Consider the following 16089-nt stretch of genomic DNA (forward strand, 5'->3'; position numbering starts at 1 on the left):
TGCTTCTTCTCTTAAAAAAAAAAAAAAGAGACAACAACATAAAGAAATAAAAATGACATTTGATGGTCATTCTGCCAGTAGTCATGGGGCAGATCTATGTTATACTGTACTATTATGCTCTTTTTTCTTTGCAATCAGTGAGTTGCTTTTCCAGGATAGAAAATTTGGATTAGGCCTCTGTCTGTGCCTATGAAAATAAGTAGAGCTAACTTAACTTGTTCTCATCAGTTTTAACCAACTGAGCTAATCAGACATGGGCATTAAAAAAAGATTTTATCTACTAAGCAAATATGATCACAGTCTGAAACTTTGTTCTTGGAAAATCCCCTCTCAGGGTGTTCAGCCTTTCTTCTTCAGCTTGCAGAATTCTCCACGTTTCAGTTTCCTGATAAATCGGTGGGTGCTGCTACTCCACATCTTTGAAGCTGGTTGTTAAGAAGCAGCACTTCTACAGCGATCACAGTTTAAAGCATGAATCAATTTAACATCACATAAGCTATAAATTTCAACGGAGTTACAGTTTCAGAGTAAAGTGCAATATACAGTATAAAGTGAATCTGGAATTCAAGCCCAACAATGTCATAAAAGAGGCTGTGAAGTCTCACATGATGTGGGCCACAGAGAGGATTGTTGCCATTCAGATCTTAGCTCAAATACTACCACATCCTCGGAGTGGCCCACCACGGGCCACCCTTACGAAGCCAATCCCTCTGTTCAAGCCAAAATGATATCTCAGACTTTTTTTTGAATTGCAGAGAGATTGTTGCAGCCAGGGATTGCATTAGTAAGGGTGGCCCATGGTGGGCCACTCCGAAGATGTAGTAATATTTGAGCTAAGATCTGAATGCCAAGAAGACTTCAGCCATGTGAAGGGTGGAAGGATTTCTAGGGAGAGGGGTCAGCACAGGCAAAGACCCTCTGATGGGAAGAAGCTGAGCACAGCTTGGGATTGAATGAATGCCAGTGTGGCTGAAGGGTGGTGAATGAAGGGGGGGGAAGGAGAAGGTCTGGGAGGCCTGGGCATGATCAGATCAGGCGGTGAGGCCATGGAAGTAGATGGGATTTTCATCTAAGAAAAATGAGAAGTCTTCAGAGAGTTTTCAGGAGGGGATGATATATATTTCTTTGAAGTTGAGCGTTATCCACAGTAAACTTTTGTAGTCATTAAACCAGAGATTATAGGCAGATTTTCCCTCATACGCCAGTTGCAGCTGATTAGTAGTGGCTATAGAGAATCCTGGGCTGAGAAGGATTCTGTGGCTAACCAGAATTCAGCAGACGAGTTTGCCATGGCCCATTAGTATGACTGTACTGTGTGCACTGTTTCTGCATTAAATGTCTGACAAAAGCAGAGCCAAAGGAAAAATAGAACTTAACAATTTAATTCTGACAATACAGTTGACCCTTGAAAAACATAAAGGTCGGGGTGCTGACCCCTTGTGCAGTCAAAAATTTGCATATAACTTTTGACCTCCCCAAAAAACTGAACCACTGATAGCCCTCTGTTGACTGGAAGCTTTGCTGATAACACAAACACTTGATTAACATATGTTTTGGATGTTATCTGTATTATATACTCCATTCTTACCATAAAGCAAGCTAGAGTAAAGAATATTTTATTTAAAAAATCATAAGGAAGAGAAATATATTTACTCTTCATTAAGTAGAAGTGGATCATTATAAAGGTCTTCATCCTCATCATCTTCACATTGAGTGGGCTGAGGAGGGGGAGATAGAGGAAAGGTGGGTCTTGGTGTCTCAAGAGTGGCAGTGGTGGAAGAAAATTTATATATATGTGGACTCAGGTACTTCAAACCTATGTTGTCCAAGGGTCAACTGTAGTTTCAAAACCAGCTTTTTATTACTGAAAATATGTAAAAAAAACTCAGAGAAGAAATGGAAAGTTTGCTCTGATCCAGTCATCCAGAGAAATCCATAGTCACCCTGTTGATGCACTTTAAAGAAGGAGATACGTGGGTAAGGCCTGATGGTGAATTACTCTTATATGATTTTGGACTTTTGCAGGAGCTGGTGGTGCTTTGCCACCTCCACCACCCCAGTTTGATATCTTTGCTGGCAGCTGGTATTCGTCCCCGGATGTTGGTGATGGAGTTAGCCTCCAAGGGTTCCTTGGATCGCCTGCTTCAGCAGGACAAAGCCAGCCTCACTAGAACCCTACAACACAGGATTGCACTCCATGTGGCTGATGGTTTGAGGTAAGTAGGTCGTGTTGTTTAACATTCAGTGCATGACAAGTGTGACCCCAGACTTACTCTCAGGTTCCGAGAACACTTCCCAGGAACACCGTGCCCCAGTAACAATTTACAAACAATTTGGATGAAAACTACCATTTCCCTGATCAAATTTGGTAATTTCAGAAAATAAGAGTATGAAAACCATGTAGAACCTCATAGCAAGTAGTAATAGACTTTGAACCCACAAGTTCGGCTGTGGAACCCATAATTTTAACCCTGTACTGATCTGCCTTCTGTACAAATGTATAAGTTAGGCTTCACAGTATCAAATTGAGGGTCAATTACATGATTCCAGTGAGGAAAGATGAGTCCATACTTCTCAAGGGGACTAGAGTGATTCACGTTGGATTCTTCGGTATGACCATCTCACATGTCTCAGAGGCACACCTATCCATGCAGCCAGAGCAAGCTTTGGAGAGGGAGCACACTGGAGTGGAAAGGCTGTTGTCTTTGAAGACAAAAGGCCTGGGATTAATCACTATTCCACACACTTAGTAACTGTGATTTTATATCTCTGATTCCTATTTTTTAAATAGTCTGTGAACCATGACTTATATTTAATGCATAAAATTGTGATGACCTCTGCAATAATGGAAGACATTCCAGATGAAACTCTTGATGTCCTCTCTGCCATTGCTCCCCAACCCCAGTCACCTCTTTACACCTGAGAGTCACCTTTCATTCTTTTCTTTCTCTCTCATCTCATAGCTAATCCTTTAGCAAATCTTTCAGCTCTGCCACCAAAATATATCTTAATGCTTCTAACAATTTCTCTCACTAACATCTGAGCCAGTATAATCTCTCATTGCCTTTCAGTCCCCTGCTTCAATCTCTGTCTCATGGTACATCCCATTCTTCACACAGCTACTGGGGTGATTTTTCTAACATGAAAGTTGGATCAGGCCTTGTTTCTGTTATCAACCCTCCCCTGCCTTATTTCTTGGGCAGGGTGCTCAGCCACTCCTATCCCTGAGGTTCCTTGCAGATACCAGAGGCTTTATATTGGCTATTGATTTCACTCAGGAATGTCTGACTCCCAGATGTGCTCTCTACTTATTATAAAGGATTATATGAATCCTTTCATTGAGGACTCTCAGCACAGAGGATGTCCCCGACGACCCTTTGTCTCTCCAGCCTCTATAGGAGTATTGCTGCCTAGGATTTTTTATGTTTTCATTTTTTAAAAAATTTATTTATTGTCTGTCTTGCCATCAGAATCTAAGTACCATTAAAGGAGGGACTTTTCATCCTGTTCACCATTGTATCTCTAGCTCCTAAAATAGTAAGCCTTCAGAATTCTTGTGTTGACAGTAGGGGAAGAGGGAGAAACGAGGAAAGAAGGAAAACAGTGCCTGGTGCATAGTAGCCAAGCAGCGTATGCAACTTTCCTTCTCTTCTGAAATGCTATGAATATGCCTTTTAGGTAGTATCCAGAAATGTCCCTTCCTGAAAGGGTCCAGAAACTACTGAAAACTGTCCAGGTTATGAAATGAAACAGGGGGCAGGGATTTGCATTTGAGTTGATATTTCTACTTTTGAACACCAGGGGGAACCTTGGGTTAAATTAATGTAGGTAAAGTGCAGCTTAGTCTCCTGTATTTTAACACTGTTCGAAACACCTTATCTCTAAAATGACTTATTCTAGTTCTGTGAAACCTTACTTTAAACAACAAATCCAGCAGTTTCTGATGAAGTAAATGAAATGTCAGCATATTTAAAATAATTTGCCTAATTTGTTCTTAGCTTAATGCCAGGAAAGCTTTCTGGATTTTGTATCACAAAAGGCTAGTAGATTTCAGTATCTATCAATCTTCTACCAGCACTAAGTAATTTTTAAAACTCAGCATTAAGGTTTATTTTCCCAAGTATGTTTTAGCACAGAAAAGAAAATCATGCTCCTTTGGAGTCCCTTGAACGCTGGAGCTGTTTAGAGTGACATATAAGAACTTTCTTCACGTTACATGCTCTCCCTCCATCTTGCTTTTACCTGTTAGCTTACCTCTCCAGTTCAATCCACTTCCTTTGAACTCTTTATCATAATTCTATAAAACTTATGAAAATATAATCACCTGCATTTTCTATATGTTTCTGTGTTTCAATATCTTCAAAATGGAATGTACTGCCTTGGTACATCACCCACTATAAATCTATTATTTCTGCTATATCCCACACTTGCCAGGCCAGGATACTTGTTGTCCCATCCAGGCCAAACACCTTTCCCCAAAAGCAACTATGCATTTGTCCACCAGGTCCTTGACTCTATTTTGCATGATCATTTTAGTCAATTCATTTACTTTTATGCCGCTTACTGCTGCCTTAGTTCAGCATGTCCAGGGAATTATCAGAATTTCTTTTCTAAAATAAAAATCAATTTATGCTTGCAATTCGGTGGCAGTTCTCAATTATCTGCAAAGTGCATCCAAACTCTTGGCATAGCATCAAAGCTCTTTCTGTATGCCTCTTGCTTCCCTTTGCAGCCCCTGCCATCCTACTGCCCACACTGCATTCTAGCCATGCTGGCAGTCTTGAATTTTCAGTTATGCTCATGTCTCTCCATCATTGTATTTGTTATTCTTCTCTTTCCACCAAGTTGTCTGCCTAGAGAGCTCATTTTCCTTAAGAATTTCCTCAAATGTCATCTCTACTGTGAAGCTCAAATGTGTCATGAAGTGTTAGCTTCTCTAACTTGTGTTTCTTGCACACGCTCTGTGCAAGACATTGTCTTAGGTGCTAAAGAGGGAAAGCTAGATATTATATTGTTCTTCAGGTTGAAAGCTTACAGTCTAGTGGGAGACTCAACTTTGCTGTCTTTACCTCAATGTTTTTCTCCCTCTGTGCTTCCCTAGCATGTGGTAGTTACATATTTCTGGAACCTTGTTTGAACACCTGTTTGAGGACTGTTTGAGCACAATCCTTCTGGATTGTGACACCCTCAAGAGAGCAGATATACAAAGATGGCTTTGTATACTAAATGACTGGCCCTCATAGATACCTAGTACATATTTGTCAAATGAATGAATGCATTCTATTTTTGGAATAATTCTATTCAGAATGAGATAAAGTTTACTTTAAGCTATGAAGAAAGAAGTTTCTTAGCAACTCTTAAAATAATCACAATCAAAGAATGACTGTTTAACTTAATATAAACCAGTTTGTTTTAATAAAATATTTGACAATAATGAGTCACGGTTACACAATGTATAAATTATGGCTAAATTATTGTCAGGAAGGAAAGATCCCTACTTATTATTTCAAAAGCTATTTTGCTAGTCTATTAAAAGCTATTAAAACTGCACTTCTTAAGATTAAATTCTATAATTGAACATTTTAACTAACCAAGATATTATCTCTTTCCCACTGACATTATTTCAAATTAAGCTTAACTATTCCTTTTTAGCCTTTGGAAAGTATTCTGAGTCTGTGTTCTATAAATATACTTAGAGAGGCATGTCTTATAAAGGATTTGGATACTGTTCAGTGATGTATGACTTGGCTTTAGTTTTTTTATTCTTAATCTCTCAGCTTTTCTCTTCAGCATGGCAAGAGTACCTAATGGCCTTTCAGTAAGCCCTTAGTAAATTTTTCTTTCAAGCCCATTACTTACTGTGAAGGTCAACTTCATTAGTGTATTTATCTTATTTTTTTCAGCCCAAAATAGGTATATTGAAATGAATGGGCCTAATGTCAAATGTCCCAACTACATCCTGGAAGAGAGAGAATCTTCTGCTGTATTAGCTGATGCAATTAAATAATATGTACTCTCCAGGCCATCATACAATTCAAAGTTCAGGGTATCATTGCCGCTCTCTTCCAATCCTTCCAAAAGTGATTGGTATTAGGTAATGGAGTAACTATTAATTGATATAATGTGAGCCAAAACTAATAGTCACGAATAAGCAAAGAATTTAAATTTAACTCCATTAAGTCTTGTGAAAAATTATTTTCAACCTAGGTTGTCACATAGCTGTGACATCACATGAAATGCTGTAGTCAATTTGACATCATGGGGCAGAGAAGACAGAGTTGGAAATCAGAATTTTATAGACATATAATGTGATAATAGCATTAGTAGCTGAGACATGGTAAGCTCACTGACCATGTTTCCAGAATGGATAAGACCTGGTTGAGACGAAAACTTTATGTTATTTTTTTATATTAACTAGCTTTTACTCTTTGCCTGAAATGTTCAACTCTAGTTGCTCATGATTGCATGGGTTAGTCTCCAAAAGGATGGAATTTAATGTTACCCATCATCTTTTCCAAGACAATGTTTTATTCATTCTAACTCAGCCCAAAATACTCTTTTTTAACCTTAATATCTAACATGATTAGGTTTATGGTAAATTATATACTCAAACAGAAGAAGAGACTAATAGCAAGCAAAAGTCTTATGTTTCATTTGTTTTCATCCAAAAAGTAGAAAATATTTTCCAAACATTGGGAAACATTTTAGTCAGAAAAATAAATATCAATGGTAAATAGAAGAGGAAAATTTTAAATCTGAGCTAAACCTCTATATGGTTTTAAGAAAATCAAAACTATTAAATAAATGGCAAGTACAACAAAATCCCGTCAATTCTTATTTAACTTATTTGAAATAGCTAAAATATTCACATGATCATTGAGGGAATTCAGAATTGCCTTTAAGTAATTGTTCATATATACTAAAGAAAAGTCTCCAAAAATTGGGTCTTTGCCTGAGATAGATTTGTCTTAAAATTGAAATCATTCGCTTATCAGATTTGACCCTTTTTTAAAGCATAACTTTACTTTGTAATATTAGACTTGTATGTTTTGGTTTTCTTCTATAATACCACTTAACTTTAAGGTTCAAAGTGAGCACAGAATTTTTGATGCTTGGCATAATGGACATGTATATTTAAGGAAATTAGGAGAGAAATTATTATAATGTAATCACATTTGAATAAGATTTCCTGTGCATTTTCTGGCAGATACCTCCACTCAGCCATGATTATATACCGAGACTTGAAGCCCCACAATGTGCTGCTTTTCACACTGTATCCCAATGCTGCCATCATTGCAAAGATTGCTGACTATGGCATTGCTCAGTACTGCTGTAGAATGGGGATAAAAACGTCAGAGGGTACACCAGGTAGGTGATCAGGTTTGTCTCATAATTCTGTCTTCAGGATGGCTAACCACTGACCTCAGATATGAGTTCAGAAGAGTCAAAAGGAAACCAGGGTCTATCACATTGGGAACAGAGGTTTACTGTGTGAAAAATTGCAAACATTACATTGTGATTTTTATCATTGTATTTTATAGGAAAAAAAGACAATTGATGTAATTTTCAGGGCAAAACTGAATAAAAAAGAAGAGGAAGTTTGATATCAAGTTATATTTTGTAAGTTAGATTTTAGATTCTTTAGATACTCTAGAGGTTGTAAGAAGTAACAGCAAAACTTCAGTCTAGGTACTGTTGACACTTGTGAGGCAAATCAAATTCAGGTCCACAAATTATTTTCATAACTCTGAAAACCCCAAGTTTTTTTTTTTTTAATAACTAATTTGGTGTCAAAACCTAAGCAAACTGACTTGATGCTTATTACAGTCTTTATTTCTCATGCCCAGTGTGAATATGCATACATTTTGCTGCAGAAATAAATGCATGTTTGAGTACAGGGGGTCAGCCCTGACCCTTCAAAGGGTTTCTGTGCACATCACTATCTACCCCAGGAATATTCCCTCCCTTTCTCAGTTCCCACTCCACTTCTTCTACTCAAATTCATCAGAATATCAAGCTCAGATTCCTAAAAAGCAGTTATGGGGCCAGTGATCTGTACAGACATGTTGTCTCAGACATCAGTTTGAGCAGGAAATACAACATTTAGGGTTTGGCATTTGTTTGGAGGGGTGGATCACTCTATCTTTAGGGAAACTTTATATAGTTAGTTATTTGTAAGTAAAATTACAGGTGGCTGTACATCATCTTGATGATTGCAACTCAATTAAATCACCATGCCTGACACAGAAGAAAATATGCTAGAGGATATCTCACTAGGGAAAAGGTTCTAGTTCAATTCCTGCCCACTCAACTTTTGTATTTAGATAAACAAATGGCTCCAGATTCCAATGCCTGGTTTTATTTTTGCTCCAAATACATATATACTCTTTTGTTTTGCATAGGTACATTTTAGAAGTAGACTGTGTATTCTCATAAACACTTCAAAGTGTATGTTCTGGCTTAGAGTGTCTCTGTGTAGTTCAATGAAATTAATTATCATTTTTTTCAGTACCGTGCTGTGTGTCAGGCCCAGTGCCAGGTATATTAGAGACAAGATCTCTTATCCTCATGCCAGGGCTGAAAGTTAGCTATTATTTTCTCATTTGCCAAATGAGAAAACTGAGGCTCAGGGAGATTATATAACTTGCAGAATATCACTCAGTAATTGGCCGAGATAAGAATTCAGTCTGAATGAGAACCAGATCCAGAGATATTTGGCTTTAAATTCTATAGTCTCTCCTAAACCATATGTGACTCTAACATGAAGAAGCTTATTTAATTTTCCCTATTAAAAAAGTCAAACCAAAACAACAGAGCCATGAATAGCAACTATTGTCAATGAGAGGTTTGGAAAAACAGTCTTAAAGGATGAAATTCCATAGACCTCATATATTCTCACCTGAAAAAAGTGGGCACAGGACAGTGATTTTCTTTTGGAAGATCTGCTCATTTTTGTCATAGGACATGAAGGTGGACGGGACCACTCAGTTTCTTCTTTCTGCATCTCCCAACCCAGTCTTTCTGTTCATGGGGTGAAAATCTGTTGTTGAAGCCTTGTCTACTTAATTGGACAGTGGAACTCTCGGGTCCCTATGGGCTGTGCTCTTGTACTTGAGCTCGGCTTCTCCTCTCTGTGGTCTGGGTCAGCTAGCAGCCCACTCAGTTCACCTTGGTTCAGACTCATGGCCTTTCATTTTCAGTATCTGACTTCTGGTTTTGCTCAATACCTGTCTAAAATGTAATACCCATGTGATTCTTCATACTAAGCCACACAATTGCTCCTGATCCCTTTTAATCTCCAATATTGAATAGTGGTAACATAAATATGGAGACAGATCATGACAGAAACCCAGGGCCTAATCTTTTGTGCCCACTCTTCTCACAGGCTTCTTAATACTTTGGAAGCTTTTTTTTTTTTCTGGCTGTAACCTAGATTTTCCCTTTATCATTACTCTGTTATTGTTAGAGCACTTCTAATTATCTTAGCCCTAAACTCTGCCTCCAATTTTAAATAACAATAATTCTCACTCCTGCTAATACTGCTACTAGTACTACCATCACCAAACTTTTTCTTCCCCAAAGCAGTTCTGTTTGGGAAGCAAATAGTTCCCTCTCATACAATTTCAGTTATCTTCTTGTCTTTTCTGTTTAATGAATCTTCCTGTTAATGTTACATCTTTTAACATGGAAACTTCTAGAGAAACAAAAGATGATGGATTTGTTAAACTTTTTGGGTGCAGTTTTATACTAACTCTTACCAAAGTGTGTGCATTATGAGTGTGGGTCCGTTACAGCTGTAATAGGAGCAGAACCTTCCAGAGCATGAGCAGTGTGCTGGGCTTGTGCTTAGCTCTGTCCATGAGTTGAGCATCTCAATCCTTAGGACCCTCTGATATATGTGCTATTACTATTTCTAGTCTATAGATACAGAGACTAAAGTTTAGAGAGTATTCAAAAACATTTACAAGGTCCTATAGGACAAAACTGTAAGACAAAATGCATACCCAAGCAGCCTGAGAGCAGAGCTCCTGTCCAGCCCTGTGATAGCTGGGGACGCAGAAACAGAAACAATGCAATTATTGACAAGGGCCGTGGTGCCATGTCTGTCCATATTTTGAAAATAATTATGGTATGGATATTTTCACCTTTAAATAACTTGGAGAGTTTCAACATTAACTCAGTCAAATGGATATATTTATATCATATCCGGTTGGGAGTGACAGTTAATTCTGGGTCCGGTGGCAATTGCACTTGACTGAGATGAATGCTGACTGATGGCTTTAACATTTAACTAATGTGATATTATTTAACACACCCACATAAATACTACAGTCTTTGGGTAAATAAAATGTTACTGGCTGGACATACACGAATATCTGATGGAGATTATGGAACATATTCTACTCATACTTCTCTGAAGGTAAAAAATAAAGTATATGTTTCAGTACACAATGTGATACATACTCAGACTTCATTCATAAATTTCTCTTATTCTTCATTTATGGATCCTTTCTTTATTTACTTACTGCATTTGTTAAAATGCAGGCTTCTCTGAAAATTATTTCTAAAATAGTTTTAGACAATCATATTTTCTCAATTATTTTAACATTATAATCATTATGATAATTCTCCAAGGGGAAATTATACTTATTTTTTATTCATTTATTCATTCATTTGGCAACAATATATTGAACATTTGCCAAGCACCAAACTGGCTCTGCCGCTTAATAGTGGCATGACGTTCATCAGGAAATTGTTAGTGCAATCAAGAACACTAGAGATTCACTGGGAGAATTTAAAGAAGCCTTTAGAAGGGTATTATATTAGAATTGAGGCACTTGATGAATCTATAAATAATATTATGTTTTCATGCTAGAGATCGTGCCAATGAAGATATTTACTTTGAAAGGGGGAAGATGAGAAGTTTCAAAGCATTTCCATATTGAAGTAAATATTCATTTCCATATCTTCACAGTTATCTTCTCAGAGTTCTCTGACTTATTGTGAAAAAAAATTCCAACCTTCTGCACAGCTCTACGATCTTTGAATTGTTGCCTAGAGGGGTAAAAACTATTCTAAAAGGATGTGTGCACTGGATGAGAATTTAGAATTAGATGAAATGACCCCTAGAGTCTTTTCCTGCTTTAAGAGCCTGTGATTCCAAATTCTCACAGTGCATTTATCAAGAAAAAAATATGCTGAACATTTTAGTAGTTTTTGAATAGTACCTGGATAAAATAGATACCTAATAAATGTGCTCAATGAATAATAAATAACTGATTAAGATTTAAATAAACCTCCCAAATCTCTTTCACATTCTAAGAAGGGAAGCATAAAGGTTGTTAATGAACTAGTGACTGTGTGGGTAGCTCATTATTTTTAAGTACTCTTGACTTTGCTGTTCATTATCTGTGTGGCCTTGGGAAAATACATACATTTTGAAAGGATTATGTCATTTGTAAAATAGAAAGTCCTTATCTGTCTACCACAGATGATTCTTGTGCATATCAAATGAAATATTCAATAAGGCGTCTGTAAAATAGTAGAGAGAGATGAATTAGGAGCTATTGTGATTTGTTTACATTATGTCACAGGTGCACTTTATTAGGGATATGTTTTAGAGCTATCTTAATTATGCAATTCTTTAACTTAGATTGTGAGAATGATATTATGGTTATATAGGAAAATGCCCTTATTCTAAGGAAATGTATAATATATTTAGGTCTGAAACATTGTATCTGTAACTTAATCTAGTATATAAATTATGCTAATTTACATGATAATTATATGTAATTATATTACTATGTTAGTATGTATACAATCTATTTACATGCATATATGTGGGGGAATGTTATCGGTTAGTGTAGTAGGAGTTAATCATGCTCAAATTCGATGTCTCCACCCTTCAGTTCTTCATGCTTTTCCAGCATGGTGAGGACTGCTGAGCTCCATGTTTTGCTGGTAGTCTCTCTGTCAAATAGAACTGTTTCCAAATTCAGTCATTTACTCCTTGAAGGCTATGAATTCATACTTTGTTATATTTTTTTGGCTGCATATTTAAATTACTCTTACAATCATATAAGTTCATTGTAAAATTTTCGAAATAAAAGGAAGATAAAATGTACAGATAATTTTAGCAAATGAAATAATAATTATATTGGGATATTTTCTTCTTAGATTTTAATTTGTACATTCCCGTCAACTTTTTATTTTGAAAATGTTTAAGCCTACAGAACAGTTGAAAGAGTAGTCCAGGCCAAGTGCAAAGGCTCCTGCCTGTAATCCCAGCACTTTGGGAGGCTGAGGTGGGTGGATCACTTGAGGTCAGGAGTTCGAGACCAGCCTGGCCAACATGGTGAAATCCCGTGTCTACTAAAAATACAAAAATTAGCTGGGCATGGTGGTGGGCGCCTGAAATCCCTGCTACTCGGGAGGCTGAGGCAGGTGAATCGCTTGAAACCAGGAGGTGGAGGTTGCAGCGAGCCGAGATCACACCACTGCACTCCAGCCTGGGCAACAGAATGAGATCTCCATCTCAAAAAAAAAAAAAGAAAGAAAGAAAGAAAGAATAGTACAGCGTACACTCATATACCCTACACATAAATTCATTGATTATTTACTTTTTGCCTTACTTGTTCTTTCTTGCTCTGTTTGCATATGAATGAATTGCTGAAATTAAGTTGTAGACATCATGCCATGTCATCTCTGAACAGTGTGTGTATTTCTTTAGAATAAGGATGTTTACTTACATGATCGTAATACCATTATCACAGCTAAGAAAATAATTCAGTTGATTTTTTCCACATATTTGATAACTTTCTGTCTATCCAGGATTCTGTCCTACATTTTCTTTTAATTTATGTCATAGCGTATCATCTTAGAAAGTGATCCTTAAGTTACTGCATGGTATACATTGTTTAATTGTTTAACCATTTCCCTTTGTGATTGGATTTCTTTAGGTTGTTTATATTTTTATTGTTATCACAAATTTTGAAATCACTCTTATTTTCTGAAGAATTTAAAAGTAATTTATCTCTCTTGTGGAATAAAAGATTTATTTCCTCTTAAAAGAATTTCAGGCATGAACCCAAGAGAGAAGGCATTTTTTGTTTTAGTTGTTGTTTTTATTTTAATTTTTTATTTTTTGGGTAGAAGCAGCAAAGTGACAAGTTCAGGAAATAATGAGAGTGTTAGAATTCTGGTCAGGTTAAAGTGAGTTGGAGTGAAGTTTAGAAATCTCCTTTCTGCTCATCTCTCCTGTTTTTAAAACACTGTCCTGGAAATAGTTAATATTAGGAATGAGAAAATGATACAGGTTTTCCTAGTAAGCTTTATTTCTTAATTATGAAATACTACTTAATAACTTACCATTGAATGTTTATCCTTATTATCCTTCAAGGTAATTTTATTGAAGATTGAAGATACTTACAATAAAGATTGAAAGGATTTTATTGTCCTTTGAGGTCAACCTCGGGGGATGAGATGTTATGAGACAGGACAATTAATTGACTTGATCAAGGTACCTGGTTATAAAAATAACACAGCCTGGTTTAGAACGTCTCTTCCTGACTCTCTTGTTTGGCATAGAGCCTAAGTGTATGCCTCCTTGGATGTATGAGCCCTGATGTTGGGCATATTTATTTTATCTGCTTACTTTCAGGGTTTCGTGCACCTGAAGTTGCCAGAGGAAATGTCATTTATAATCAACAAGCTGATGTTTATTCATTTGGTTTGCTACTCTATGACATTTTGACAACTGGAGGTAGAATAGTAGAGGGTTTGAAGTTTCCAAATGAGTTTGATGAATTAGCAATACAAGGAAAATTACCTGGTAAGCTCTGTTTCCTCTACAATGAAGATTATTTTTTCTTAATATCAGCAGCTTTATTTTTATTTAATTGTAGTTGTGTGCTTAATTCCTTAAACAGATGATCATTTTTTGTTTAAAGCATAAATATTCTTAAATCCTGTGGCATATTAATAAAATCACCTGAAGAAGGTAGCAATTTTAGGCTTTTAAAAGAATTCCAAATTAATATTGGTGTATTTAGTATTATATTTAGAAACATACTCAGAAAAGGAAATTGCTGTTAGAACTCCACATTTGGTGATTTTTAATTTTCATAAATAATTACTGCGTACTCATTATCCTGGAATGTTTTCATTTTCTTGGAGTGAAATAATTTACATGCAGGAATGGAAGACTGAATGATCTATAATAATAATTTTTAGTAAGAATCGGTAAATGCATATTTAATGTTATCAAAGCTCATTTGGAATGGTTGTCTCAGGCTTTCAAGAAATTAGAGGACTTTGTAATTCATTCCTTAGCCATTACTTTGGTTCTCACCCCAAAATGCCCTTCTAAATTTGTTGAGCTCTTCTCATCTTTTCTGCTTTCCCTTTCATTTAAAAAATACTTTTGAGTGTACACGACGTGCCATGTACAGGAAATAGAGCTTTATCTTTTTTGAGTGTAACTTCAAGATCATGGCAAAACACAACTTATTATTAATTGGATAAACCTTAGATATAATCTAGGTATTTCCTTTATTTTACTAGTTTTCTAGTGAAAATATTCAGGTCTCTGCTGGGTGCAGTGGCTCACACCTGTAATCCCAGCACTTTGGGAGGCCCAGGCAGGCACATCACTTGAGGCCAGGAGCTGGAGTCCAGCTGGGCCAACATGGTGAAACCCTGTCTCTACTAAAAATACAAAAATTAGCTGGGCATGGTGGCACGTGCCTGTAGTCCCAGCTACCAAGGAGGCTGAGGCATGAGAATAGCTTGAACCTGGGAGGTGGAGGTTGCAGTGAGCCAAGATCACACCACTGCACTCCAGCCTAAGCAACAGTGAGACTCTATCTTAAAAAAAAAAAAAAAAAAAATTCAGTTCTGCATTCTGCATCAACCAGAAGAATAAGCAACATCTTATAAAAAACAAATGTGTACAAACCATCTGTGAGGACATAAGGATTAAATGCTTGCCTACTTTGAGTATTCAAATAAAAAGTAGAAGCTTAATTATTATATGAGTAAAAGTGTTTCCAAAGTCTATTTGAAATGCAGGTATATAATGAAAATCTATTATTTTATTAAATTGTTATTTGGGTCTCTTTTGATTCCATAAAAAATCATCTTTTTCCACATCTCTTAGTGGAGATCAATTTAACTAAATTAGCTTTAATTTTGTTAAGTAAATTTACATAAATATAGGATTATGGAGATAATATTTTTCTTTGCAATGTCTGGACCTTTTATAAACATTGAGGGGAAATTTAAGTGTTCTTACTTATTTAGTATGCTAGCATGATTTTTTTTAATGTTTTAGATCCAGTTAAAGAATATGGTTGTGCCCCATGGCCTATGGTTGAAAAATTAATTACAAAGTGTTTGAAAGAAAATCCTCAAGAAAGGCCTACTTCTGCCCAGGTATTCTTATAATAAAATTTTGTTAATATTTTGTACAGAACATCATGTGCATATATGTGTATATATATAAAATCTTCAAATATATATACTTAAACACATAAACAAACACACACAGACAGAATTAGAAATACTTATAAGGCCAACCTCCTATAATTTTCACCATCCCAGGCACAGAAAAAGGACATTGCCAAAACCCCACGTGCTCCCATATGCCTGTCTCCTCTCCTCTTCTTTGAAATGCCTGCCCGTTATTTTGCCCATTTTTCTGTTGACTCTTTTGCCTACAAATCAAACGAGAAAAAAATTTTCATATATAACCTACTAATCCTTTGTTGGTTTTATATGTTGCAAATTTCTTTTCGAGTTCGTGGCTTGATTTTAAATTTCCTGTAGGGTGCCCACTAATGAACAGAATTTCTTAATTTTAATATATATAAATTTAACAATCCTTCTTTTCCTTCTTTTCTAATTATTCCTGTTTGGTCCTGTTGTAGAGTCCATCTTTCTTTTAGAGCCATAAAATATTTACCTATGATTTCTTCAAGCCTTTTAAAAGTTTGGTTTTGACAAGTTTTTAATCCATTGGAATTGACATTTTTATCTGTATCTAACTCCTTTTTTTCATGTAGAAAACTAGTTTTTTCAGCTTGATTTATT

At 36.1% G+C, this 16089-nt stretch overlaps 1 protein-coding gene across 1 annotated transcript in view; it reads left to right on the top strand.

Annotated features, from left to right (window-relative positions):
- The window catches only part of LRRK2 (leucine rich repeat kinase 2), a gene marked incomplete at its 5' end in the record, with an annotated part of 83808 nt that overhangs the window by 48026 nt on the left and 19693 nt on the right, over positions 1-16089 (top strand). The window contains 4 exons of the mRNA XM_017886920.1: positions 2026-2216; positions 7208-7368; positions 13661-13831; positions 15332-15432. Coding sequence (XP_017742409.1) covers positions 2026-2216; positions 7208-7368; positions 13661-13831; positions 15332-15432 — 624 coding nt within the window. The remainder of the gene's footprint in view (positions 1-2025; positions 2217-7207; positions 7369-13660; positions 13832-15331; positions 15433-16089) is intronic.

This window comes from Rhinopithecus bieti, unplaced genomic scaffold, assembly GCF_001698545.2.
Source record: "Rhinopithecus bieti isolate Rb0 unplaced genomic scaffold, ASM169854v2 scaffold_16691, whole genome shotgun sequence".
NCBI classification, from domain to species: Eukaryota; Metazoa; Chordata; class Mammalia; order Primates; family Cercopithecidae; genus Rhinopithecus; species Rhinopithecus bieti.